The sequence below is a fragment of the Callorhinus ursinus genome, unplaced genomic scaffold, assembly GCF_003265705.2.
Source record: "Callorhinus ursinus isolate GAN/ISIS: 27379988/994484 unplaced genomic scaffold, GSC_fseal_2.0 scaffold48, whole genome shotgun sequence".
Classification (NCBI taxonomy): domain Eukaryota; kingdom Metazoa; phylum Chordata; class Mammalia; order Carnivora; family Otariidae; genus Callorhinus; species Callorhinus ursinus.
In genome coordinates, this window is record NW_027397110.1 from 8,770,440 (window position 1) to 8,786,350 (window position 15,911).

The following is a 15,911-nucleotide window of genomic DNA, read 5'->3' on the forward strand; positions in this document are numbered from 1 at the left end:
ATAGGATTGTCTACCTACCTGAGGCTTCTTACTGCATCTGTGAGGTAGGGATGGGAAAGAGCAGGAGTGTCTACGGAAGACACCTTTGTTCTCTTTCCCTTGGAATTAGGATGAGAGGGGAAAGGAGGGGATCCTAAATAATTCCCCCTAATTTGCTGTGGAGGAAGACCAGGCCCTTTTCCAGCTGCCTCTCCCGGGCCTCAGGATCCTCTAGCTTCTGATTTTTCCGGAACTCACGGCGGATGGAGGCAAGGTAGAAGTCTCGGTCAGTGTAGCGAAGCTCTCGACCCTGGCGCAGCAGGGCCCGGTAGAGACTGAGCACCGCCTCTCGGCTCCATGGGGCCATGGGGGACAGGCAGGGGCTGGGCGTCAAGCTATAAGCAGAAGGGAAAAAACAGAAGCCTAGAATCAGAATTAATGATGGAAGGGGGTATAGAGACTATCTAAAATTCAGGAGTTCTTAATCTGGGTCTCAGAGACCCACCAAGGTTACACTATGACTTAGCGGCAGGTCTAGGAGTAGACCCCAGCCTCTCAATCCCCTCTTCTGGGAAAATACAGGTTATGTTGAAGGGCCAGGGTTTCAATCTTGGCTCTGCCATTTACCAGCCATATGACTTTGGGCAAAGTACTTAACCCTTCAGAGCACCAGCTTCCTCAGTTGTAAAACGGAGATGATATTATATTAAAGAGTACCTACCTACCACTTAGGGTTATTTTGAGAACTGTGTGAAATAACCCATGTAAAGCATCTATAATAGAACTTCACCACAAGGGGTGGTCGAGAGTGGCAAGGACTCTCAGCCATACTTAAATGCTGCCACCACCACTCATGATGATTACCTTGGGCGAGTTTCTTAAGCTCTGTGCCTACCTCAGTTTTCCATCTGTAAAATGAGGATTAAGACTGTATTCTGCCCACATGGTTGGTAAGTAAGTTAATGTATATAAATGTGTTTAGAATAGTGCTTGGCACATACTAAGCACTCGATCAGGGTTAGCTATTTCTAGTGGGGCCTAGCCTGGTTTCTAAGTACTCAATAAATATACGAGATTTAGTTACACATAAACCGCCACCATCTCCTTTCGGTAACAAGGAACCTTTACACAGGTACAGGGTGTCCTTTATAAAACGCTTTGTCATCCATTACCACATTTAAATTAAGGAACTACCATGAGGTGGTCAGGGGTCCGAACAATGACAATGAGCACTGACTGGGTGTGTACTATATACCATGCAAGTTCCAAGCATAATCCACAGAATGTCCCATCTCACTCTATCAACAAACCCAGTGTCATTATCCCCATTTTAAGTGGAAGAAATTGAAGCTCCCAGAGGGAAGTAACTTGCCCACGGGCACAAAGCTGGAAAGGAGGAGGGCTGCATTCCTGACCCCAACTCTGCCTGCCTCTCTAAGGATAGTTACCATTTGCTCGGGCCTTACCATGTAGAGCATGGGTGCTCTACAAACTTTCCCAGCACACATAAGGCCCCCCAAAATAAGCTGGATGAAAGAATCAACGTCCCTATGTGGAAGCAACCATCACCTCTATTTCAGATATAAAGAAATGAGACTGAATAGGGGAGGTATTTGGGAAAAAAATCTGAACTTTGGGCCCAAAGTCAGTTAGCCATCAGCGTCTGGCCTCACTAACTTCCTGCGCGAGCCTGAGCAAGCCACCGTCCCTGTCCTTTCTCCCTCAACTGCAGAGGGGCTCCTCTCGGCCCCAAGGGCCCCCCGGAGTAGGGAGAGATGAATCCAGAAAATCAACAGGAAAAGTGCTTTATGAGGTTTGAGGCGACTGTCACACGAAGGCTGTTACTACAAGGTCGCTCGGCAACTGAGCGACTGAGCCCTGGTCGGTTCCCAGTTCCTGCCTCGACCCTGGGGGACGAGGCCGAGGCGGGATGGGGAGACCCCGGGCTGGGTCAGGCCGGATCGGGGGCCCTGGGAGGCCTCCGGAGGCTGGGGCGGGGCCACAGAGCGGCATCCCAGGGGAAAACCAGAGCGGTCTGGGGAGCGACCCCCGGTGGCCAGGTTGGGGGGCGTCGGGCGCGGCCCTGAGCGGAGGCTCGGCGAGCCCCGGGCCCCGGGCCCCGCTCCTCCCCTCACTCACCCGCGGACTGCGCGCGCTACCACTCCTCGGGATTCGCCTCTCGCCCGGTATCTCTCCCGGGGTCACCCACCAACATGGCCCCTTCACTTCCGGGACACGACCTTGCGCACGGAGTTGAGGGGAGGGACTGAAGGGAGCGTGGGGGCGGGCGGAGGCGGGAGGACTTCCGCTCTTCCCTGCCGCGACCTCTCTCGGGGCGGGGCCTGGGGCTCCAACGGGCCGCGCCCCCTCAGGCGGAGTTTGTCCCGCCTCCGTGCGTGACGTCACCAAGGACAGGCCCGCGGAGGCCGTTCGGGCCCTGCCCCCGCCCGAGAGTCGTGGTGCGGTGGGCGGGAGTGGACCGAGGGTCGGAGGACCCGGGTTGGCCGCTCAGTGCCGCAAGCCCGCTGTGTGGGGTAGGGCTCCACCCTCTGCCAGCCTCGTGGTCTGTCAGGGGGGTCGAGCCAGACCCCAGCACCGACTGCCGAGCCCGGGCTGGGGCCGTGGGGGTACCTGGGGGATTCTGACACTAATAATATCCTCCGTCTTGGCTTTCACAGCTCCTCCAAATCCAGATCGCTTTCTCAGCTCGCTTTCTTTTTTCATCCCTCCGTGCTCTTCCTGCTCCCCAGGCCCTTTGGCTCCTGACAGACTCCTACCCTTGAAGGTCCACCTCAAATATTCCCTCCGGAAGTCATCAGGTGCCCGACAAGGGCACCTCCTTAGGGCCACGCAGAAATGTCTGAACACTGCCGCTGGGGCTCCTAACCCTTTCGATGACAAAATGTATTCACTGGCACCAGTTATTTGTCGGGCACTGTTACTTAATTTATCCATTTGCTTCTCTGTCTCTCACTAGATTGAGGGCAGGACCTATGTCTTATGGAATCCTTAAGGCCCCGCCCCACCCCATCTCCATGGTGCCCAGGGAGGCCAGGCAAGCAAGGTTTGGAGTCCGGCCCCGGGGGGGCTCCCAGTTCCAGCTCCACCACTTAAGGACTGCCCTCAGCCAAATTCCCTAACCTCAGCCGGGGACTCTGAGAATTACAAAGTATCTAGAGGAGCAGGTGGGCACTTAGGGAGCAATTGCCCAGCCACTTTATTGATTCCTGCAGCAAATCCTTATCAGGGGTCTCTAATGGGGCAGGCATTGCCTCAGGTATTGCAGGGCAAGGAATGATGGGGTCCTGCCTTCTAGCCAGGGCTGACACAGGAGGTGAGACCAGCTAGGAGGACCGCGCTGGGTGACAGGATGGGGTGAGGGGAGTGTGGTGGGGCGGAGGGGGTGGCTGTCCTACATGGCGTGGGTGACATGTGGATCTTCCCTTTTTCTTGTGGCCGTGGACACCATTCAGTGCTGCCTTCTTGACCTTCAAAGCCTTCGCTATGGCTTCCACTGTAGGAGAACCAGGAGCTGTTTTCTTCACTTTCAGCTCCATCTTCGTGCAAAGGGTCCCTGAGTTGCATTGCCAGAGGATCAGTCTGGCTGGAGGAGGACTGAATGCACCAAGGGCTAAAGCAGGGAGACTGGTCAGAAAGCTGTGACAGAACCCTGGTGGGGACAGGACAGGGGCTCAAACCAGGGAGACAGCAGTGGAGGGAAGGAGTGGTCAGATCCTGGAAGTCTTTGGAGGGAAAGCCACTGCTTGTGTGGGGGTGTGAGAGAGAAGGGTCACCGTGGCTTCAGGGTTCCGCCTGAGCAACAGCCTTGCTGCCTCCCTCCACCAGCTTAGTTAGCATATTCCAAGTGTTCCAAATTGCTAGCAAAAGGCTGTTTTCCAGGGGCCTCAGGTCTCCGCTCAGATAAGGAGCGACTTCCCTGTGTTGTAAGGAGCCCGGCAGCACTGGAGAGGTGGTGAACCCCTAGGATTTCTGGGAAAGGGAGGGCCCAGTTGGGCAAGGAGGGAGGCTTAAGACTTAGGAGCGAAGATGGTGTGGAGTTGGGGCTTTTAGGCTAGGATCCCCGGGGCCAGCTTGGCATGGGAGACCAGGATGAAATTCAGCAATTCTCTCCCCTCACACTCACAGTGTGGGAGCACTGGACACTTAGAGCCGCCTTTATGAAGCACTTCTTGTGTGCCAGACATCGGGACTGAATGCTTTACGAACACTGTATTATGTCTAATCCCAGCGGTCCTGCTTGGTAGGCATCTTTATCCCCATTTTATAGATGGGAAATCCAAGACTGAGAGAGGTTTGCCCATTTCTCTGACACTGAGCTAGGCAACTGAGAGGCTCCTGAGTAAAACTCATGTCTGTCTTACCCCAAAACGTGTGTTCTTTCCACCCTTCTGGGCTGCCCTACTTTGCTTGATAAAGAAATAAGTTTGTGACCCAAATAAATCTAATTGGTGACATTTCCAGCTGGAAGACCAGGTGACCTTTCATAGCCCTCCTGACCCTCCTGCTCTATAAAATATTATTTTTCGGAGGGAAAGGGAGAGGCTCCCTGCGGGCCTGCCTTTCAAATCAGCTCCCCCTAGACTCTTCTGGGTCTTCTCTTTACTTCTGGACTCACAGCACTCATTCCTGCTCCCAGTCTCCCATGACAATGGGGGAGGGCAGTGAGGCAGGCATCTGGGACCCATGTGCATCCATGGTGACTTTGTAGGCCTGAGACCCTTGGCAAGGAGCACTGACCCAAATGTCAGGGCCCCGCCGGGTTGATGGGACAAAGGGCCCTCTGGGATCTCTCGGATACTGCAGCTTTGACATAATTTGGATGTTGGCAATGGCATCTTCTGGGGTCATGGATAGAGGGTGAGTGGGAAGCCCTTGTTCACCAGAGCTATGACTCACACCAGTAGTAAATATTTAATTATGGAATGAGTGAACAAACAAACGAATGAATGAATGAATGAATGAATGAATATTTTCCAGAAGGACAGGGCCTGGAAGAGAGGGACCATTTCCCCGAGTCAGGCCAGTCAAATCCAGTTGAATTGAAAGAGGCGGTGGGATGGTGGTGAGCATGGGGCAAGTGATTTAAGCTTCACGTGCCTTGGTTTCCTCATCTGTGAGCTGGAGATGGAGTTAAAGGAACTGCCTCCTTGGGCTGTTGAGGATTAAATATGAGAGGGCGTGCAAGGGGTCATCGGGGGCCTGACACCTGGTAAACGCACAGTACGCAGAGATTTGTGTTATTATGAGGTCTCTCTCTCTCTCTCTCTCTGTCTCGTGTGTGGATAGGGACATGGGAATACTGGCTCACAAAACAGACTTTGAAAATGCAGGACACCATTTCCAGGGCAGGAACTCAGGGAAGTCTCAAGCTATGGCCTTCGGGCCCTGGAAAGCCTCAGTGGTCAGGGGTCTGGGCTCCAGAGGATGAAGGCAGGATACTGGAACGAAATGAACAAAAATATGAGCCATGAGGATCAACACCGTTGCTCCCAAGCAGTCTGTCATTCAGCATGTAGTGAGCACCTAGCATGAGCCAAGACCAGAGTGGGGAATGTAGAGTAAAACACGCAGTTCCTGTCCTCAAGAGGGCCAGGGTCAAGAGGGGGGCAGACAGGTGCACAGACAGTTGCTTGGAGAGGAGCCTTTGTCAGTGCAGAAGCAGGGTTGCGTGGGCACCAGCTGGATAGGGAGGCAAAGGGATGAGACCCAAAGCTGGACGGCGAGCATGCCAAGGTTTCCCGGGGACGAGGTGATAGTCTGCAAGGTGTGCTCTGAGCTGTTATGCTGGCGCCCTTAGTCTGCAGTCAGTCATGGGTTTGAATCCCAGCTCTGCTACCTGACAGCTGGGGGACCTTCAGCAAGGTTCTGAACAGCTCTGAGTCTTGGTTTAAATGGGGATTAAAGTACCTAAGCAATCTGATCTTGAAATCCACTCATGCTAACTAAGATGGAGGGAGAGTGAAGCGGTGCATATCAGTGTATTAAGGGTATATCTGTAATGAGAAATAAAACTATGGCTGAGGCCTTAGGGAGTTCAGGTGATAATACAGGGGCAGGAGTGGTCCCGGCAAAGGATGGGGTCTCTGCCCATTGTAGAGTTCAAAGAACGAGAGCCAGAGAACTCAGGAAGGAGAGGCCCGAGATGAGACTGGGGAGGAAGGCAGGGCCTAGCAGGCCACAGCCAGGATTTTGACCCTGAGCCAACAGCAAGAGGGAAGTTTGAGCTAGGCTCAGACTTCCATCTGGGAAAGAGCTGCCTGGTCCCTTTACAGGGACTAGACTGATGGGCTAAGACATGCAGATTGGTCCCCAGGCCACTGCGGTGCCCCTTGAGAGCCATCAACAGACAGTGGGAGTGAGCATGGCTCTTTGTGTGCTGACACTTGCACATACAATCGCCCGACCCTCATCACAGCCATGTGGGGATAAGACTGTCACTGCCCCAGTTACATCCATCCAAGGAGGCAGGACCTCGAAGAGCCATAAGCAGCGGGACTAGGATCTGAACTCCACTCTGGGGATTGAAGGGTCCCCTGGGATAGATGAAGTCACTCGGGGCAAGAGTGGAGGAAGAGGGCACAGAAGGGGAGATCTGGGGACACTGATGTCTAAGGCCGAGGAAGCAGAAGACACTGCAGAAGACAGGGGTCTCCTGGAGGCTTGGGGAGAGGAGGGTGTGGCCACAGAGGCTGGTGCTCCAGCCAGTCTGAGACCAGCCTTGCCCAATTAGGCGCTGGTCCCAGACTCTCTCACTTCGGTGAGAGCCCAGGGGCAAAAGAATACATGGGAAGGTGGAAAGGGAGACAGTAACTTTGCTGGGAGGGGAAAGGGTGAGAGGAGAGGCCAGTTGGAGGGAGGGAAAGTGGGCAGGGTGGGGTGGCAGTGGGCTGGTATGTGTTCCAGCCTGAGGAGGGGAGGAGAGGAGCCAGTCCAGGCAGAGGAGTTAAAAGCCCCAGAGACAGTGAGCCCTCACTGGAGCGAAGTCCACAGATGCTGCTCACCCAGGGGGCAGGGGGAGGGAAAGCCCCAGGCTTCCTGACATAAGGCAGAGAAGGTGAGTCCCTGTGACCAGGGTCTTACGAGTCTCGTGCCCTTTACTCTGCGCAGCAGGATGCCTTATAAAATTGAGACCCTCTTACCTGGGCTGATGGAGTAATGGAGGAGTTGACTGTAACTGGATCGCAAAGCTCCGGGATGTGAGCTGGCCAGGGACCTGGAAATCACTCTCAGAGTGAGCGCCTCCCTCCTAATGGAGTTTGCTGTCATCCGAGGTCATCGATCCTGTATTCACCAGACTAAAACCTGATATCCCTGGACAGGAGTGAGGTTCCCCCATTAGCCTGTGAAAGCTTTGCTGCCTACATTGTGCCAGGTGGTGCCGAACAGGGCACGGGGAATGTGAGCTCATTCACTGAATACCCTCCCTCTGGCAGGTGCAGGAGGGGGGGCCAGGACTGGCAGATGCGCAGGGGCTCCACCTCTGCCCACGTGTGCCCCCTCTGTGAGTACAGTGCCCTGCCCAGAGCAGTTGCACAGTGAATGTCCATCAATGTCCCTTTCTGTCCTTTATTTATACCCACTGATCCCTACTACAGTCCTGCGAGGGCTGGATAGCAGTGTACCTACTTTACAGATGAGGCAGCACCACTCAGGCTGATTATAGCCTCCACCTCCTCTAGGGGTAAACTGGAGGCCTCCATGCTGGAGTAGACCAAGAACTGTTCTCTTCACTCCACAAAGAGCTTTGCAAGACCCAGAAAATTATAAAAGACAGCTTTCCAGGTTTGCTCAAATATTCAATGATCTGGCAGCACTGGGTTCCCCACTTATGCTAAGGAGCAGCCACCAACTTTGGACAGAGTTTGAGCTCCTCAGTTCACCCCAATCCCCACCATGCCCTATTGTCTCATCCACTGGTGCTCCCTCATTTACATTACGTTACCCTTTGGGCTCCTGTGGTCTGCTGAGTCTGCTAAGACCTGAGGCCTCGTGAGGGTCACAGCTGTTAGACACTTGAGAGTTTATCCAGTTCAGCCCCTCCCTGCTGGCCCCAGGGTACATGCACACATGTGTGCATGCATACACACACACACACACACACACACACACACACACACACCTGTACAGACACCCAGAGAGAGAAGAGACTGGCCAAATTATACTTTTTAAGAAATTTGTATCTTTGGTATATTCATCTGGAATTCACTCTGGTGTAAGGAGTGAGGTAGGGATTGTAATCTTTCTTCTCAGTGGCTGTCAGATATTTATGAAATAATCTTTCCTTCCCCCAGTGTCATTTATATCATATACTAAATTCCTGTGTGTATTTAAGGACCCCATTTTCATGATACTTCAAATTTGCTGACTCCTGGGTCAGTGTGACCTCCTCCAAGTCACAGCTCTGATAGGGCTTCTTTGAGTTGTTGGGGGCTCAGAGCTCCACTGAAACCAACTCAGGTTGGGTTTGTCCTAAGGATGACCAGGGCCAGGTACTGATCTCATGGCTGCTTCTCTCTGCACTTGTGTCATTTGCCCCCTTTCCAACCTGCTTCCTCTGATTGGCTCAGCTCACCTCTTCAAAACAAGCCATATCATGAATAGTGCTGTTGAGCCTGTAGGTGAATTTCAGTAAGTTTTCTACCCCAGGCCAAGGACGTGGGACAAGGAAGATGAAAAGATAGCGAGACTCCCTGGAGCTACATCAAGAACTTTGACTTGCTACTGTAGGTGATGGGGAGCCATAGACTATTTTAAAGTTGGGAGCAGGTGGTGACTGGATCAGATCCATAAGGTACAGGCAGGACTGCTGGGTGTGGTGGTTCATGTTACACACTGCACAAGGGCACCACATCCAAGGGGCACCTTTCACATCATAGACCTTGTGGAGTTGTATGTTTCCTGTGACATTTCTTTGGCAGAAGACAGTGAATTGTCTTGTTCTAATGAAATCAGTACATTACGGCAATTTTCCAATAGGTGGAAATAAAATGTCTTGGGTGAAGGGATGTCTTTCTCAATTTGCACAGAAACCTGCATGGGCTGGCAGTGACCCTGCCTTGAGGATGGATTGCCAGGGAAAGGGAGAAGAGGGAGAGCAAGGCATGTCTGCATTTCCAGGTCAGAGTCTGGGGTGTATGGCAACACAGTAATTAAGACAAGATCCATTCCAGAGGATGCACAGAGCTTGGGATGACCCTGAGTGCGGTTTAGAGGATGAGTTGTAATGTTTGTGCATGCTCTTGGTCCTTTGAGTCTTAAAACTTGACCCCCTGATGTCCTCGTGCTCACTGATCGGCAGAAGAGCCTCTCTTCCCCCAGGGGTCTCTGCAATCCCACAGCCCGGCACAGACTAGAGAATGGGAGGAACCCTCTCTAGACATGGCTCCCTAATGGGAAAGCCATTCTCACCACCTTCTCGTATCAGATGGGCAGGGGAGGAAACATCTACCCAGCTGGAAGGGCAGGCAGCCACAAGCAGACCTGAGGCCCCTCTTACCAGATCACGGAGGCAAAACCCGGCACCATCCTGGGCTGTGCTTGGTAACTTCTAAGGGTGTTGATGACACCGGCTGGCAAAGCCTCGCGTTGATGCAGAGTGGTGGGCCTCCATGCTTGGTGACTCGGAAGGGGGACAGATGAACCCTGACTAAGGAAGGTGGCAGAGTGCAGGGGTCTTCGGGGCCCCACTGGGGATGTGCCAGGGGGTGGATATCAACATCTACTATTAGTGCGAGTGGGGTCTGGGAGACAGCAGCTCTGAGGAAGGGTGAGTTGTTACATGCACACCACGTTGGGACAGGTCAGCGGGATTTGGTGAGAGCTGCTGGGCCTGGGCAGAGTGCTGGGGACACACAGGTGAGGAAGACATGCCCGGCCGGGCTGTGTAGGCAGCAGATGTTCCAGAGCTGTTCATCCTCCAAGTTCTGCCACCTCCTGTGTGAGCTCTGGAACCTTCAGCTCCTCGGCTGCGAAAGGGGAGAAGAAGAACACGTACCCCTTTGCCCTGCACGCCTTCAACACTTGCACGTTCCCCTAGCATTGCCTTCATCATCGTGCATTTTTCCTAGTCTTGGTTTTCTTTTTTCTTTGTAATTTTCTGTGAGTCTAATTAGCTATATACATCTTTCCATTTTTGTGGCGTCTACTTGTACATGCTGCCTCAAATCCCACCTGACATCCAGTTAGAAGAGGGGGAGGGAGAGAAGTCCAGCCTGCACCGCTGGTTGTGGCCGTTCCTGGCTATTCCACTAGGAGGCAGCACAGCACCGTGAGAAGGGGTGGCGGAGACCCTGGTCCGAACTCCCACCGGGAGCTGTGTGCCTTTGAGCAATTTATTTATACCCTTAATCTCCCCAAATCCTAGCCTCCCCACCCCCACAATCTTGCAGGTTGGTAAGGGGGAAGAATCCCCCCCAAAAACCATTTATATTACATGAAGTAATGTATGCAAACTGCCTGGCATGTATACAGTAGGTGCTCAATGGTTGTATATGCCTATTGTAGTGGTCCTTAACCACAAGAGTGATTTTATCCCCCCGGGGGGACATTTAACAATATCTGGGGACATGTTTGGTTGTCACACTTGGGGGAGTGGATTCATCTAGTGAGTAGGGGTCAGGGATCCTGCTAACACCCCGCAATGTACAGGACAGCCCCCCCCCCCCCCGCCCACACAGAATTATCTGGCTACGTTGTCACGAGTGGTGAGGTCGAGAAACCTGCAGTCGGTTACTCACAATCGATTTTGAGCTCCTAGAAGGCAGAAAATGTGTCTTCATTTCTGTATCTTCCCTGGGGCCCGTCACGGTGTGCAGTGAGTGAGTGAGTGCGGGGTTGAGCTGAAAAGTGAGTAGTGACAAGAAGTGGCATGGATACGGGTGGAGGCGGGAGGACTGAGGTGTCAAACCAAAAAGACTAATTCACAGAGTGGGGTCACATGCCTAACTGCATTAGCCTGGGGGCTTCCTAAGAGATGAATTTAATTTGCAAAAACAAAATTGCTTCTAAGCATCCTCATCAGATTGCTTTAAATGCTGGTGATCCAGGGGACCCTTCAAGAGCTTTATAGAAGAACTGAGTGCCCCCCTTCGGAGCCTCTGCCCCAGGACGTTACAATGGGCTGGACTGGCTGAGTCAGGAAGTTCTCTGCCTCCTACAAATCTCAAGAATGTTGTGTGTTCTTCCCACCACCAACCTGCACCCCAGACCCTGGCCACTATTTGTAGAACCAAATGGTAAACAGTCTAAAAGTCCCATTACTGGGTAGCAGTGGACCAACTGGCAGAGCAGAACAGGGAATGGAGACAGTTATTTTTGACTATGTGATGGACAGTCACGTGGACGAGGGCCTGGCCTTGTCTCATGTGAACTTCTAGAAGGCAGAGCATCCAAAAAGGCCTGGTGTGAGGCATGCTGGGTCTTCAGAAAGGCTGCCCAGCAGGACACACCAAAGGTTCTCATTATACCATGGGCACGGATGCAGTGTGATACTCGACAGAAGTGGCAAGTCTTGGCCAGGCTGGGCCAGTAACTGAGCCGGGGGTGGGAGGGCAGCTAATCCTGTGGGCGAGGCCCTATAGAAGAAGAAGTTTGGGTCATAGAATACCTACTGTCCTCAGGTGGGCAGGTAGGTTGTATGTGATAGAAGCCAGGCAGAGTGGGACATTCAGGGAGCAGGGTATCTGGGAAGTGGGGGTTATTGGACAGCATAGGAGACAGTCCTGGGTTCAAATCTCAGTGCCTCTACTTACTAGCAGCATCCATTCCATAAATAGCTGTTGAGTTGTGCCAGGAACTGTTTGCTCCCAAGTGTGGGAGAAAAACACAAAAACAGACCATCCTAAGACCATGTGGAAAGGGCAGTGCTGGAGACGTTCGAGACGTAATGGGAGCCCAGAGGATCAGCACCTACCCTGGGCATGGGGAGGCAGAGGTGGGGGCCTTACCAGCAAGGCCTCCTGGAGAACCTGACACACGAGTGGAGCCTGAAAGAGTGAGTAAGAGTTAGGTACAAAATGGCAGCAGAAGGTTCTGGGCCAAGAGAATAGTGTGCATGAACTCAGGAAGGTTTTCTTTAGAGGAGTTAGAAGGCTTTTGGTTATAAGTAGCAGAAAACCCAGCTCAAAGTGTCTCTCACAAAGGGAATTTACGGGCTCACATAACTGAGAAGTCCTAACTGTGGGTTTTGGGTGAGGCTCTACCCAGCAGCCAATGCTATAAGCTATATACTCCTCCCTCTTATTCCTTGTGGTGGGGGCTCTTTTCCCACCCTTCTTGAAGAACTTCTTTTCCAGGAGCTTCCAGCAATTTTTTCTTCTGTATCACTAACCTGGATTGTCCATCCCTAAAGTAATCACCCTGACCAGGCAGTGGGTGTACCAACTGGTGTAGCCATTCAGGGCTACCCCAAGAGCTGGCCGTGTGCATGTGTGAGTGGGCACATTTGTGCGTGTGCGTCAATCTCACCCAAATGCACGATTAAGAAGTTCTGGTAGGAAGAGATCCTGAGAAGAGTGACTGCAAATGTCCACTACAGCCAGCATTTACTGAATGCCTACTGCATGCCCAGCTCTGTGCTAGCTGCTTTTCATGCATCCTTTAAGCCCCTTGATGCTTTGAGGTGGGAGTCATCATCTCCACTTTACAAATGCTGAAATGAGGGCTTAAGTCTGAGGAACACATCCAGGGTTGGCTGATTAGCAAGTGGGGACCTGGGATTTGGACCCCGGGTAGTGATCTAACACAGTCTCCGGCACACAGTAGGCACTAAATAAATGGTAGCTACTGTTAGGAAGAATTCAAGGAAGACTCCCAGATTTCCAGCTGTTGCATGGGTAGATGAGGGGTCATCAATGGGATGGAGAATACAGAACAGAAAGAACAGCCCTGGGCGGGGGTGGGGAGGAAGCTGAATTCATTTGGTCGCATGGTGTTTGAGGCGACCTTGACACCTTGAGGACCAATCCAACAAGCTATTGGATCCACGGGCTGGGTGCCCAGGAGGGAGGACTCCCTGGAGAGACTGATCCAGCACCACCTGGGTGAGAATCAAGAAGAGTAGGCAGAGCAGTGGGTCCAGGATTAAGTCCTGGGGAGCCCCCTTATTGAAGGGGTGCATGGAATAAAAGGATCCCAGGAAGGAACATCAGGAAGGAGGAAGGGGAAGTCACAGAGGCTGAGGGAGGGAGTGTGGAGACAGGATGCGTGACCCTGCGTCAGACGTGAGGGAATGGAGGGTGAGGCCGTGGTCATGATGGTGATGGCTCACACTTTGGAGGCTCTCCCGATGCTCTGGGCTCTGTTCCAAGTTCTGAGCACACTCACAACCACTCCGGAGGCCTGTCCCATGAAGATCTTCATTTTGCAGATGAGCATGCTGGAGAAGGACTTGGCCAAGGGCTGGTGAAAGACCTGATGGAGGCAGCTGAGGTTGTGCCGGTGGTGACCTCTGCAACCCACATTCCTTTGGGGCATCCTCCTTCCTCTGGAAGATCTAAGCTGATCAGCATATTCTACCCATGCCCCCCTCTAGTCTCACCAATTGGCCCAGGGATGATCACATGACTTTATTTCTCTAAGTCACTGAGACACAGGCCCAGGACTTTTAGGGAGAGGAGCTCTATTTCTTCTGTGCTAAGTTCACAAGATGAGATGCTGTGAGGCCTGGAGCTGCTGCAGCCATCTTGCAGGCATGAGGATTAAGGCTGTCTGGGAAAAAGGACAACACGAGATAGGAAGTGGAGCTGAGCTGAGCCACAGAGAGAGCTGGATGACAACGTGACAGTAAGCTCCACCTCAAGCTGTACCTGAAGCCTTTGCTGTGACTAAAGTAACCTGTTAGCAAGCCGATAAATTTCTTCTCTGCTTTACTCATCTGGGTTGGCTTTTCTGTCATTAACCGAAAGCAAACTGTGTCAGTCATCTTATGGCCACAATTACGCTGTGTAACAAACCACCCCAGTGGCCAAAGCAATTGAGCTCACAAGACTGGATTAATGTTTAGGCTGAACTCGGCCGGGAAGCTCTCCTGGTCTTGGCTAGGCTCACACACCATGGTGGTCGGCGGGGATGATGGGAACCACCAACCCACATGCCAAGGCCACAGCAGCAATGACTGGTGCCGCTGTTGATGGTTTGGCTCTAGAAGCTTTCAGCAGTCTAGGATAGGTGTTTGAAAGGTGGTTTGTGGTACCAATGTGGGGTTGGGCTTTTTCTGCCAAAGGACAGGGTTACGGGAAATCAGGAGCACAGGGGAGGTCTGGTTTGGGGGCAGATTGTATCTCAACTTGAGTTTGTGTGACACTTCCTTGAGATTAGGTTTAAGTCACTTTTTTTTTTTTTTTTTGGCAGGAGACCTCAGAGGTGATGTGAGGTCCTTCTCAGAGTCTCACCTCAGTGGGTCTGTGAGGCCAGAGGGGGCCTGTGTGTGTTAATGTCCCCCTTGTCTGGTGTGCAGTCATTGGTTGACAGCCTTGTTCTTTCGTGACTTATCCCTTCCTTTGTCACCAGTAATCCAGGTCAGGCCTGAGCAGGTGGACACATCCTTTCAGTGACTACCCACGTGCAACTGGGCAGAGGAACCCAACCATTCAGTTGAGCCCGGATTGAAATACGGAACTGTCGGCAAATAATTTGCTGTTTTAGCTATTAAATTTCAGGGTGGCTTGTGTTGAAGCAATAAATATCTGATAGAGTAAACTAAAACATAAAACTTAAACAATTATTGTAATTTAAAGGAGTGAGTTTCCTGCTATAACTGAGTGTCTGGGGATTCACTAGAACGGCACATGAGGGGCCAAGGATGCTGCCCAGGGGGCTGAGCCCGGGCAAGGCTTTTCACTGCTTTGAACTGTAACCAGAGATTTGTGGACATTCCATGATTTGGGGTGACTGGGTGGGGACTTCCAGTGGGATCCAGGAGGACGGGCCTTGAGGATGTGGGGGTTTTAACTGCCCACAGCTCAAGCCCCGACCTGGAAAGCAACCACACGAGTGCCTTGCTGATTGCTGCCCTTGTCTCCCCCACCCGATGGGGCTTTCCAGGCTGCAGAGCGTGTCCCTGTATTTTATGTTATCCTCTGGATGTTACGTTCTGAAAGCTTTCTATGGACCCATTTTGTATACAGGAGATTGAATCTGGAGGGAATATGCATCCCCTCCAAGGCCACGGAGCCTGCCAGTACCCCCACACCTTCCTGCTGGCCAGGTGAGGGAGATTCTTGTGCCAGCTTCCTAGGCTCGATGACTTCACGTCAGCCCTCACCTGACCGCGCTGAGGTGTGCTGACCTGCCGCTGTTCCCCACTGACTGTGATCCCCGCTGAAAGCAGGGACTGGCCTCGCTCCGTGTCCCCTGACCAGGCGCCATGCCTGGCTTGGTTAGGAGCTCGGGTGGTGTCTATGTCTATGATGAGGATGATTCGCTCTGGGATGGGATTTAAGGGTTATACACTTGATCTCAAATGGTGAGGGGTCACCATCACCTTCTTTTGGCTCGGTGGGATGTCTGCATCTCCTCCACTCCCCCACAATCCTGTGGAATCCCACTCCCCACCCCACCCACCCCAAGCACCTGCAGCATGCGCCTTCCTGGGCTTTGGGAGTGTGGCCAGAGTCATGGGTGCCCAGGGGACATTAGCCCCTGCTATAGCCACCAACACTGGCTCTCCTCCCTGTGTCCAGCCTCAGTCTCCCCATCTAACAGGGTGGCTGCCTAGCCACCCGACAGGGGATGGAGGCAGAGTTCAAAGTGTGCCCACTCCCACCATCTCTGAGACTTTCCTTAGAAAGTACCCAGAGGGTTCCTTCCCCAGAACAATACCATTATCCATGGGCCCAGAGAAAGCCTCCAGGAAGGCCCCCCCCCAACTTCCACGGCCCCAGGCGCCATCAGAGCACAAGTCCACAGGAGAG

The 15,911-nt window shown here is 52.7% G+C and overlaps 1 protein-coding gene across 1 annotated transcript; it reads right to left on the reverse strand.

Annotated features, from left to right (window-relative positions):
* Window positions 1-133: 133 nt before the first annotated feature.
* On the reverse strand, window positions 134-346 carry MIURF (mitochondrial elongation factor 1 upstream open reading frame). The gene has a single exon (XM_073882752.1). It carries the CDS (start codon window positions 344-346, stop codon window positions 134-136), a length of 213 nt encoding a protein of 70 aa, XP_073738853.1.
* Window positions 347-15,911: the final 15,565 nt, after the last annotated feature.

Coding starts and splice junctions, on each gene's coding strand:
- MIURF (XM_073882752.1), bottom strand. CDS start 346: ATGGCCCCATGGAGCCGAGAGGCGGTGCTCAGTCTCTACCGGGCCCTG.